This window comes from Dama dama, chromosome 11, assembly GCF_033118175.1.
Source record: "Dama dama isolate Ldn47 chromosome 11, ASM3311817v1, whole genome shotgun sequence".
In the NCBI taxonomy this organism is placed as follows: Eukaryota; Metazoa; Chordata; class Mammalia; order Artiodactyla; family Cervidae; genus Dama; species Dama dama.
Genome location: NC_083691.1, coordinates 6,560,409 through 6,573,032, shown reverse-complemented (window position 1 = coordinate 6,573,032; position 12,624 = coordinate 6,560,409). Strand labels below are relative to the sequence as shown.

The 12,624-nt window shown below is 41.8% G+C and overlaps 1 protein-coding gene across 6 annotated transcripts in view; it reads right to left on the bottom strand.

The window, feature by feature from the left end:
- FNBP1 (formin binding protein 1) overlaps positions 1-12,624 on the bottom strand; it is a 133,850-nt gene that overhangs the window by 67,592 nt on the left and 53,634 nt on the right. For all 6 annotated transcript variants that reach the window (XM_061154412.1, XM_061154411.1, XM_061154413.1 and 3 more), the window contains exons 3-4: positions 7,597-7,653; positions 6,743-6,890 (exon numbers count right to left, since the gene is read on the bottom strand). In XM_061154412.1, coding sequence (XP_061010395.1) covers positions 6,743-6,890; positions 7,597-7,653 — 205 coding nt within the window. The remainder of the gene's footprint in view (positions 1-6,742; positions 6,891-7,596; positions 7,654-12,624) is intronic.

Sequence of the window (12,624 nt, the reverse complement as noted above, 5' to 3'; positions counted from 1 at the left end):
GGGCTATGCTGTTGCAAATGGCAAGCCAAAGCTCTCTTTTAAAGAATTTACTTTCACAAAATCAACACATCTTCGTCAAAAGAAGCAAACACACTTTCGTGTGTCAGGACAGACACTGGTTATTCATAATACTAGGTGAGTGAGCTCCCTACAGAACAGAGCGTGTGTGGAAACTGCTGCATAAAAATCATATTTCCTCAAGTCTGCAAATAACAAATGGAAGAGAGAGTAGGGAGAAAAGGGAACCCTCCCACACTGCTGATGGGAATGTAAATTATGAACAGTATGGAGGTTCCTCAAAAACCTAAAAATACAGTTGTCATATGATCCCGGGGCTTCCCTGGTGGCTCAGATGGTAAAGAATCTGCTTGCAACGTGGGAGACCTGGGTTCAACTTCTGGGTTGGGAAGATCCCCTGGAAGAGGGCATGGCAACCCACTCCAGTATTCTAGCCTGGAGAATCTCCATGAACAGAGGAGCCTGGTGGGCTAGAGTCCACGGGGTCACAAAGAGTTGGACACGACTGAATGACTAAGCACACCACAGCACATAAGATCCTGCAATTCCACTTCTGGGCATATATCCAGAAAAAACTAGAACTCAAAAAGATACCTGTACCCCAGTGTTCATAGCAGCACTATGCATAAGAGCCAAGATATGGAAACCTAAATGTCCATCAACAGAGCAATAGATAAGGAAGACATGGTATATATACAAAATGGAATACTACTCAGCCATAAAAAAGAACAAAATAATGCCATTTGCAGCAATATGGATGGGCCCAGAGACACCATATGGTATCACTTCTATGTTGAATGTAAAATATGGCACAAATGAATTTATCCTCAAAACAGAAACAGACTCATAGACATGGAAATAAGACGTGTGGCTGCCGATATGGAGCAGGTGAGGGAGAGGGATGACTGGGATTTGGGGTTGGTAGATGCAAACTATTACATTTAGAATGGATAAACAACAAGGTCCTGCAGTACAGCAGGGGGAACCTCATCCAATCTCCAGGGGTAAACTATAATGGAAAATAATATTTTAAAAGAATGTCTCTACGTGCACAACTGAGTCACCTTGTTGTACAACAGAGATTGGCGCAACATTGTATACCAACCATGCTTCGATTAAAAACTGAAATAAAATTTTAAAAATCATCTTTTCTCCTAAAAATATGAACAGTGAGCATCATTCCATCTTACAGTTGGAGATTTTTTTTAATTAATTTTTTGAAACTTTCAAGTTGTATACTTTTTTAATTAAAAAAATTTTTTTTGGCCACGCAGCATGTGGGATCCTAGTTTCTGCTCTACAGCATAGTGAATCGGTTATATCTCTAAGACTTCAAGATTTTGCTTAAGATCAGACAACTCACTTGTGAGCACGATATGGCCCCAGAGGCAAGGAGAATGTCCGCATCGCCCTCTGTCATCTCTCACACTACCAACGTGCGTGCTGTTGCCTCAGCCGTGTCCAACTCTGTGCGACGCTATGGACTGCCACCTACCAGGCTTCTCTGTCCGTGGGATTCTCCAGGCAAGAAGACTGGAGTGGGTTGCTGTGCCCTCCTCCAGGGGATCTTCCCAACTCAGGGACCGAACCCGTGTCTCTTACATCTGACCTGCGTCAGCAGGTGGGTTCTTCTACTCCCTTTCCAATCCGTCCAAAGAAGGAAGGGAACCTCATCTTTTGCGTACTGAGCCATTTCTCACCTTGTTAGAGATTCATGTGTTCAAACATAGAAAAATCTAGATGAAAAATGACTTTCTACTGGCACTGGAACTGAACGTGGAAACACTCTCTACTGGTAGTAATGAGATCCAGCAGTAATCCTGTAAATTCTAAATTGTCCCTTTGGGCAGGGAGGAACTTGCCACTGTATTAAGTGGCTCAGAAGGTTTTAAGCTGACAGTTAAGAATGGTACTTCAGCAGGATAGTATTTCTAGTCAGCCATGAGAAACAATAGTTTGACCTAAAAATTTAAAAGCAGCTTGTGCACTGGACAATACTGTTATGACACGGGTCACCAGGAGACCTGTAGATGCTCCTGTTTTCTGTCGTAAACCCTGATCGAACCCTTTCTCTGGAGTAGGAAGGAGATTCTGTATTGAGAAGCAGAAGGACCTGATGGGAGGTACTGGATATGCAGTGCCTATGCACCAATACCAGTGAGGTGCTAAGGCGGTTGGTGCCTGTGTTATTGTGACCCTCCCCGCAACTTTGGAAGGTGGTTAATTACAATCAGTCTCAGTTACAGATTCGGAACTGGTTGCTCAGAGAGTTTTATATCCTGACTAAGGTTTTCTAGCTATTGGGGCTGTCAGAGTCCTAAGCGGGTTTATTGACTGCAATCCCTGGGTCCCTTCCTCGCCTCCCCAACCCCCGGGAGCTGAGGCTCTCCTCTCTTCTCCTCGCAGGAAGATCTGAAGTTCACTGTCAACCGTTCACAGTCCCTCAGCGAAGTGGCAACTGGATTTGACCCCAGAAGAGCTGGATTTGGGCTCTACCTTTCTTGGGGTCTTTCTGCTGATAATTACCACCACCAGAAAGTGGAAGTGATAGCAGTCCACTGTGGTTTTGAGAGTCATCCTGAAGAAAATTAGATCTCTTACTAAGAAAAGTCAGGGTAACCAAAAGTGAAAGGTCACAAGGAGAAAGACGGCTTAGGACGAGAGGACCCCAAGAAGCCCTTTCTACAGCTCTTTCTATGCCGCGGAGACCGTCATACCCGTCAATCGGGCATCCTTGGATGTAAGTTCAAGAAAATAAACTCAGTGGGAACAAGAGCATGTATGTGAACAACCACTGCCCAGAGAGGTGGGCTGGCTGAGGACAAAATGTAAGACAATGAGCAAAACGTGTAACAGCCCACCCCTCCTCCTCATGTTATTATCACCTATCAAAACGAACACTTGAGGCCAAATGATTAAATATCCAATATTATAAAAATAATTTTTGATATTAGAGCATCAACATACTGCCATATCATGCAGTCATTCAAAATAATGGTAACTATTACCATGTAATAAAGCAAAAAATGTATTCATAACGCACTATATTAAAACACTGCAAATGTACATGTATTTATTGATATTCTTTCTAGAATTTTAAAAAGTTTCAGTTTCCTAAATTTTCATCTGAATAGAATTATGAAAGGCTTTAAGAGAGTATGTTGTTTACATCTCCTCCCAACAGAACGTCTGACTCAGAGAGATGTAATTCTCCCTAAAGTAAAAGGAATGCTAAGTATTGCAAAATATCATTTAATGTGTGTCTGTACTACCTATCATTTACTCATTAAATTACTATAATTTTTGATTAAAGAAGGGAAAGAATTCAAAGTACAGATATGACAAACTGTAAAAAAGACATATGATTAAGAGTGAGTAAATTAAACAAAAGGATGTAGTCATAACACAACAAAGAAAATACAGGACCCCAGCTAGCAAAGTCTAACTGAGAACGAGGCTATGTCAAAGACGGCTGCTCTAGTTCTCAATTCTTTCTTTCACTCCAAGAGTATTGATCGAGAGCCTGACACTCGTCACTCTTTCAGGGGCTGAGAAAAGAAATTCCTTGCCCTTGTGGAGCTTCCAGTGTGGGGTGAAAGACAAACAAACAAGTAAACACTTAAAATGTTAGATGCTGCTGCTGCTGCTGCTGCTAAGTCGCTTCAGTCGTGTCTGACTCTGCGCGATCCCACAGATGGCAGCCCACCAGGCTCCCCCGTCCCTGAGATTCTCCAGGCAAGAACACTGGAGTGGGTTGCTCTTTCCTTCTCTAGTGCATGAAAGTGAAAAGTGAAAGAGAAGTCACTCAGTCGTGTCCGACTCTTAGCAACCCCATGGACTGCAGCCCTCCAGGCTCCTCCGTCCTTGGGATTTTCTAGGCAAGAGTCCTGGAGTGGGGTGCCATCGCCTTCTCCTGTTAGATGCTGTTATGTACTAAAGAAGGCAAGAGGAGAAGGGGGTGGCAGAGGATGGGATGGTTAGATAGTATCACCAACTCAATGGACATGAGTTTGAGCAAACTCTGGGAGATAGTGAAGGACAGGGAAGCCTGGTGTGCTGCAGTCCATGGGGTCGCAAAGAGACGGACCACAACTTAGTGACTGGACAACAACAACATAATGTTATTTACATAAAAATGCAAACATGAGCATCTATCTTAGCTTTGCGTTAGTACAACAAGTTAAGTGACTAAACAACAACAGCTAAAGAAAAACAAATAAATAAAGCAGTGGGACGTAGCATAAATGAGGTGGAGAAGGTGGGAGGACCTTGTAATTTTTAAAAAATATTTATTTATTTGGTGGTGCTGGGTCTTAGTTGTAGCATGTGGGATCTTTAGTTGTAGCACAACAGCTTAGTTGCCGCACATGAGATCTAGTGCCCTGACTCGGATGGAACCTGGGCCCCTGCACTGGGAGTGCAGAGTCTTAGCCCTTGGACCACCAGGGAAGTCCCTATAGTCTTAAATAAGATAAGCAAGACAGACCTGAATGAGAAGCTGATATTCCTGAGAAAGCAGTCGGGAAGTGGGCTTTGCGGATACCTAGGGAAAAGTTTTACCAAGGCAAGAAAACGCAATGCAAAGGCCCTGGGTCAGCATCACAGAGGGCATGGGTGAGGAGCAGCGAGGAGGCCATGTGGTTGGAGGGGAGGCATTTAAAAAAGCAACAGGAGGCCAAGTCACATGGACTACACATTTCACGATTCACTCCAGAAAAGAGAATGAATATCTCCTACTAAGGCAAATGCACGGAGTTTCTAACTTAGGGTGTTGGTTAAAATGCTCAACGGTATGAGCGAAGGCAGGTCAGTAGGAGACACAAGGCACCGACCAAAGGAACAAATAAGAAGAAGGTATTTAACAGAGACTTTGCAGGGGCGAGGGAAATTCTGGACCCAGGGAAGCAGTCCAACATCGCATCCAGATTTACTGTGTTTATTTTATGACTGTATGAGGGATTTTGCTTCATTCCAAACCTTAGGATTCTGTTTCGCTGCTTCCTTGCCGTCATGTAAAAGTTCCCCTTTCGTGAACAGTCTGTAGAGCCTGTCACCCTACTGGAGCTCAGGTGCAAGGCTTCTCAGCCAAGACGGACATTCTGGGTCGGGTAATTCTTTGTCGTGGAGGCTGTCCTGTGCATTATGAATGTTAACAGCACTTCTGGGTTCTACCCATTAGCTGCCAGCAGCAATCCCCACCCCCAGCTATAATAAGCCAAACAACCAAAAACATCTCCAGACGTTGACACATATCTGCTGGGGTGGGGAGAAAAAGCTGTGCCCTCTTGGGAATCACCACTCTAATGTGAACAGACAAAAACCTCATCTCAGTTTATTAACTTTGTTCCAAATACTTTCCTGCCTCAGGGCCTTTGCACCGCTGTTCTCTCTACTGAATCTTTGTCCCAGGCGACTCCTACTCGTCCCTCAAGCCCTCTGGGGAACTTTCCCCTGATCTGGAGCATGAGCATGTCAGGTGTTCCCATTATATGTTCATTTGTATATATATATTTTTACTTTGTTGAGACTACCACAGTTGCAATTAAATAATTATTTTGGTCATTATTATTTAATGTCTCCTCCATTTCAGCAAAAACTCTATCAGTCTTATTGGCTCATATATCTCCAGAGCACTCAAAGAAGGACTCAAATTTATACAGAAAAGCATTTTGTTGTTGTTCAACTTCTCAGTTGTGTCCGACTGTGACCCTACAGACTGCAGCATGCCAGGTTCCCCTGTCCTTCACTGTCTCCCAGAGTTTGCTCAGATTCATGTCCACTGAGTCAGTGATGCCATCCAACCATCTCATCCTCTGCCGCCCCCTTCTCCTGTGGCCTTCAGTCTTTCCCAGAATCAGGGTCTTTTCCAATGAGTCGACTCTTTGCATCAGAAAAGCATGTTACTGGCCAACTTTGGTATTTTATTACAACAAATTATTATGTGCCTCATATCAATCAAAGACAGTGATACAGACCATGGCTTAATGATAAATCTCTTTGGTCAAAATCTTGACTATGAATACACTTTCCTTGAGGGTACATTTTTCCCTTTTGTTAACAATAAAAGTCATGCAAACACTATAATGGTGATGAGGGGAACAAAAAGGCCCTTTATTAGATGGCAATGAATGAGCCAGGGAACAGACTGGCTGTAACTGAGGCCATCTCTCTGGCTCTTTTGAACTCCTTATAAGCATTTATTTTAATACAATTTATTCCACACAGCAGACACCATATTATATTGCTTACTCTTGTATGTCCCAGAGCCTCAAATATATTTAAATTCATCATAAGAGGTTAGTATTCTGGGGCCCACAGATGAGTTGCAGAGTATATAATGGACCCTTGAAATTGTACATAAAGACCTAGAAACACTTTCTAGGAACAGGGTCCGGAATTTTTGTATGCTTCTCAAAGGTGGCAATATAAGACCCACCGTCTCATATGGTTTCATTTAACTTTAAAACTTCTCGGGAGGGACTTGCCTGGAGGCCCAGTGGTTAAGACTCTGCACTTCCAATGCAGGAGACACAGGTTTGATTCCTGGTTGGGGAACTAAGATCCCACATGCCTAGCAGCATGGTCAAAAAATAAATAAAATATATAAGCAACAAGGATTTACTGTATAGTACAGGAAACCATAAAAACAAACAAACAAAAACTTGGAGGGATAGTCCCATCATCTTTGCTCCACCTCTTATGAAGAAAAACAAATTTTAGTTACCGATTTCCTCTCCTGCTTCAGTTCCTGGACGTAGCGAGCTAACTCCACAATGATCTGAGAGGTCATATTCTCGGAGATGACTTCATGCTGCCCAGCATAATCGTTCATTTCATTCAGGGTGGAAAGGAAGGCTTTGCAAGCCGTATACCTACCGAACAGAACACACACCACTCCTTTTCAAACAGGGCACATCCTCTCACGAACGGCTTCCCGTCAGCAAAAGAGTAATTAACATTAACATCAGGGTGATGTGCCTCCAGGTCCCATAGGGTCTTGATAAATTCATTACACATCAGGGTGTTCTCATCAAAATGGAGCAGAATTAATTACAACTGGAACATTTTTCATTTTGCGAAGCCAAATTGCTCTATATCGGGCAATATTTGGCTTTGTTACTAGCTCAGGTAAAACCCAAAATACATATACCTATTATCTGTACTAATGTCATGGATATTTGGATCTAAATTAGAGATGATACTTTTGGGCTATTCATGTTAAGATGTCTTAACTGCTGTCTGAAATGGACATATTTCCTGGATGAATGAGACACCTGATATTATCAAGATGTAGAGTGCACAGTCCATCCACACTTCCTATATTTGCTTATAGGCTAAGCTTTTCCTAATTACCTTAATTGAAACAATCTGGACTAGGTCTAGCGCCTCTATAAGAAAAGTTACTTGAGTAAGTTTTTATTGTCTTTCCCCCAATTTAAAAAATTGACATAAATATGAATAAGGAATGCAATTTGTCTTTGTAGATACCCTACATCTACCGAATATATGTAGATTTCCTTTATAATCATCACCAATGACATATATATACAGCCACATAACAATCAATGATAAACACACCTGTATTCTTCTTCCTCCTTCGAGTTCTTTTTAGGTTGGTATTTCTTTGAAAGATTCCTAAAACAAAAAGGCAGACATGTCACCTTATACAGAAAGATAATTGAGAAATCAGGGATAAAAGATGAAGGTAGTGTTTTTGTTTATAAGTTAAAAAGTCACAAAATGTTCACAGCTGAAATCCATTTATTTCCTTCCATCTTTCAACGTGAAAGACTTGCATAGGTTTGAATCTTTTAGCTACAGATAGAGCAAATAAGAATAGACACGGTCACCAGCTGGTCACTCACCTGGATGTTAAGACCTGATATTATTTAACTAGAGAGGGCAGACCATGGGTTTCTATGCAGTGGCTTTTATTTACAGCACTGAGCTAGGGTACTTTTTCTTACCAGGTCACCAGCCCGTATACTCATCCTCAGTCAAACATTATTGCTCTAAATCCAAGGCAAACATGCGGACTGGGTCCGAATGTTTAAAATTAAAATTCAAAGGGCATGTTTTCAAGGCTGTGTGGCTTCTCTTTCAAAGAACTAATGAAAACCACTTGTGTGACTAAGTCTCCTTGAAGGAAATAGAAACAATATTTGGAGGGATGTTTATGCTAAGACATTTAACTAGGAGAACTTTTAACCTGTGTAGCAGACTCACACTGAACACACTCAGATTAGCCAAAATTGCTCTAATCTCTCTTCTTAATCCCACCTCCAGGTCAAGAATCCAATACTCCCCTCTACATTCTGTGTGCCTAAATTTTCATAAAAACTAAGAGGGATCTTGAAAAAAGAAAATTCACCAATGGCTCCACTGATTGATTTCTCTCGGGTCCTATTTTGGCTTCTGTAGTTAGAAGAACAGCCGTAGATAAAGAAGGTGTGGTACACACGCACAATGGAATACTATGCAGTCATAAAAAAGCATGAAACAATGCCATCGGCAGCAACATGGACGGACCTAGAGACTATGATACTAAGTGAAGTAAGTCAGAAAGAGAAACGCAAATACCAGAATACGGCACAGGGGAACCTGTCTATGAAACAGAAACAGACTCACAGACACAGAGAACAGGCTTGTGGTTGTCAAGGGGAGAGTGGGAAGGGGACGCATGGACAGAGAGTTCGGGATTAGTAGATGCAAACTATTACCTGTAGAATGAATGGACAATAAGGTCCTACCGAATAGCACAGGGAACTATATTCAATGTCCTGGGATGAACCATAATGGAAAAAAATACGCAAAAGAAGTGACTCAGTAAGTATATGTGTAAATGAGTCACTTTGCTGCACAGCAGAAATGGATACAACATTGTAAACCAGCTATACTTCAATTTTTACAAAAAAGAAGAAGGGGAGGAGAAAGAACAGTCCTAGGAGGTGACTAGCGGTCCACAGTGAGACTCTCCAAATGACACCATTTCACTATTCACTTCTCTTTTTATTCCCTATTGCTATTCCTCTTTCATAGTAGCTACTTTCATTATTTCACATTTAATTTCTTTCATTTCCCCTGAATCTACAGATGTGCCTAGAGAAGTATACAGTAATAAATTTGCAATTTTGATCATGGTACATTTTACAGAGTAAAACGTGAGTTCATCTCCAACAGGTGTTACTAGATGACACGAGAGGCAGAGGAGTTCAGTAAAAAGGGCATTGCTCTGGGAATCCAGAGCGCATGTGTCTGGGTGGTGTGACCTCGAACAAATCAATGGGCAAGTCTGTGCTTCCAGTTCCTCATCTCTAAAACCCCGAGGCAGGGGCGTGAAACGACCTCTCTTGTCCCTTACAGTTTTGAAATTCCAAGGGAATATATATCACCCAATAGAATAGTGATTGCTGCAATTACTTTAAAAAGGCAGGGGTACACAACAATTTAAAAGTAGACAAACTGATAAAAGAAAAATGTACTGACTTGGAGGTTGCTATCACATGAGCTGTGCTTAAACCGCATCGTGTTTTCTCTACTGACACTCTCGCAGCAAAGATTATCTGGTAGATTTAGACTCAAAAGACTGTGAAGAAGCAATATTTCCTAAATATTAAATATCTAAAGCAAGTGCTTTAGAGAAAAACAATAATGCAGAAAAGAGAAATCTTACGTATCGAAAACACAGTGGAATTCTTTGAGTTGGTCTACCACCTTTCATCTTTAAAGATTTGGGGACTTCCCTGGTGGTCCCGTGGTTAAGAATCTGCCTTCCAATACAGGAGACGTGGGTTTGATCCCTGGTTGGGGAACTAATATCCCACATGCCTTGGAGCAACTAAGCCCTACACCACAATGAAGACCCAGTGCAGCCAAAAAAAAGATAGATCTAATAAAAACAGTAGCTCCAATTTACATGCACCAGGAATATTAAAAGGGGAGCCATGTAAAGCAGATGACTAGATAATCAATAGATTCTTTTGCAAATATATTTAAAGCAGCATATATGTGATCTGCACTATTGAAAAGCCTAGAGGTTTCATGAGCTATTTTTAGTGCATGGTTTTAAATATTGACCATTTCTTCTGCTAACCATAAACTACAAATGGAAAAATGCCACTTCTAAATTCACACCTTATATAAAAACCCATTCAAAACTGTTATTTTAGAGGTTTATTTAAACTCACACTTTCTTTTTAGCTTCCAGTCCTTAGCCATAAAAATAGTTCAAATTTTATACCTAACTGAACGAAGCAGAGCTTGACGAGATCCAGGAGAAACCAGTACTTTTTATAGTTCCGTTTTCCCAGTCAAACCCCAAACAGGATTAAAGACCTGTTGTGGGTGATCTCCAGTAAAGATGGTCCAGTTCTGTGCATGAGTATCACTTTGACAATGTTAAACATATATAGCATTCAAATGCTTCTTAAAAGCATCAATGAATAATTCACTCCATAAATGCTAACAGAAAACTAAAACCTTAAGAGGTCTAGAAGAGAACTTCAGATCCAAAGATACTTCTGTCAGGGACCACTACAAAAAAAAAAAAAAGGAGCAATTGCCTTTCCATTCTCTCGAAATGGGCTTTCTTGCCCTATTTGTATGAAGTTATTTTAAAAATAAGCAAGCAAATAAACCACCAAAAGTAACTTTAAATTTATGAGATCTTTCTGAGAAACAAGTGTTTTATATATTTGCTCTTCAGATAGGCTAATTAATGGGTAGGAGGAAAATACACATCTTTTAATAAAAACACTAGACTTAAATTTGATTGTTCCTAAGAGCTGCCAGGCGGCTTTTAAAAAGGAGATGCTTAGGCACCATTTCAGATCCTCTGAAATGGAAGGTCTAGGGTTGGACCCAGGAAATCTTTTTTTTCTATCTTTCTTTTATACTTTTAAAAGCTCACTGCAGATTTCCAGATAAAGATGGCAAAATAAAATCTCATCAGAGAATTGTGCTTTTTTTCCAACAAGAGGTGAAATAAAAGCCAGGAAATTTTCCAGAGCAGAAAATAAACCAATGAAGAAAGGCACATAACCTCAGTCTACACACTTTGAGAAGTGGTGGGTCATGTGAGGGATGGTAGGTTCTAGAACAGTGTACAACAGATGCTTGACCCCTCCCTCACAGTCACTGGAAGGGGAATAAGTCCACGGAACATGGACTGACTGAAAATCGAGTCGGACAGAAGTAAAATGAGGGCTGAGCCAGCACTCAGGGAACAGAGACAGCAAAGTTTGGGGAGGAAGACAGAAAGACTGAGCACCCAGAATCCAGGACTTGGCTGGGGCTGGGGCTGGCCACCTGGGTTTCCACCTCCCAGGGCTGCAAGCCGAATGCCGGGGGGAGATCACCCCAAACCTAAGGATGCCCAAGGAATAGGAGTGAATGCTTGTGACCTAATGGAGTGAATGTCAAACCAGAAACACTAACAAAATTTCAGAAGAGACAATGAAACTCAGAGTCTCAAAGACAAGAGGTACAAAATTAGGCACCCCATGGGGTTAACCGAAACTGGTGACTAATACGAATTCTTGAGCTTGCCTTCCAGTTTGATAAAAAGCCCTCCGCTTGTAACCTGCCTTCACCATTCAAGCTTGCCTTCTTGCTACAAAAGCTTTGCTTGTCTTCCAAGCATCATGCAGCTGAAAACGGTAAGATGTTGCCTGGGTTGTTTTCCAGAAACCTGGAGTCAGCTGTGTTGAGCTTAAGTTTAAGCCAACTAACACTGCTTTTGTGTCTTAGTTGCTCAGTCATGTATGACTCTTTGAGACCCCATGGACTGTAGTCCACCAAGCTCCTCTGATCATGGAATTCTCCAGGCGAGTATACTGGAGTAGGTAGCCATACTCTTCCCCAGGGGATCTTCCCGATCCAGGGATTGAACCTGGATCTCCTGCGTTGAAGGTAGATTCTGTACCATCTGAGCCATCAGGGAAGCCCCACCTAAAACTGGAGCTGCACAGGTGTCCAGTGAATGGCCTTTTGATGGCATAGGGTCAGAAACTCCACCCTCAGATCATGCTAAGCACCTCCATTTTGGAACATGCATCCCACAAAGAAGCAGTAACTCAGGTATACCTGCACAGAAGATGAATGACCTCGTCCTACCCGAAATCATCTTTCTCCACACCTAAGATCAACCACCACCCTGCTTCCTTAATAAATATCCCAAGCCCCTCGCCTTCCAGGAGGCCGATCTGAGACTTGTTCTCTTGCCTCCTCCCTTGGTTGCCTTGTGAATGAACACTTTCTCTGCTGCAAACCTCAGCATCTCAGTGTTTGGCTTACTGCATGTTGGCCAACGAACTTGGTTTGGTAACACTTTCCCCTACCCTTACCCTGCAATGGAGACAAGGCAAGACCAATGGCACCAGAAGCACAGCAATGATCGTTCACCAGATCAAACAGGAGCACTGGTGACTCTTGTTAATACCAAAAACATGCTTAGCCATCAGCCTAAGACACTTACATGCTTTATCTCATTAAGACCCCTCAACAACCTTGTAAGGTAGGAAAGATCATCATCCTTATTACTCACATACTACAGATGAAAAAGACAAAGCACATAGAGTAATTTGCCCCAAATCATTATTACTGTTA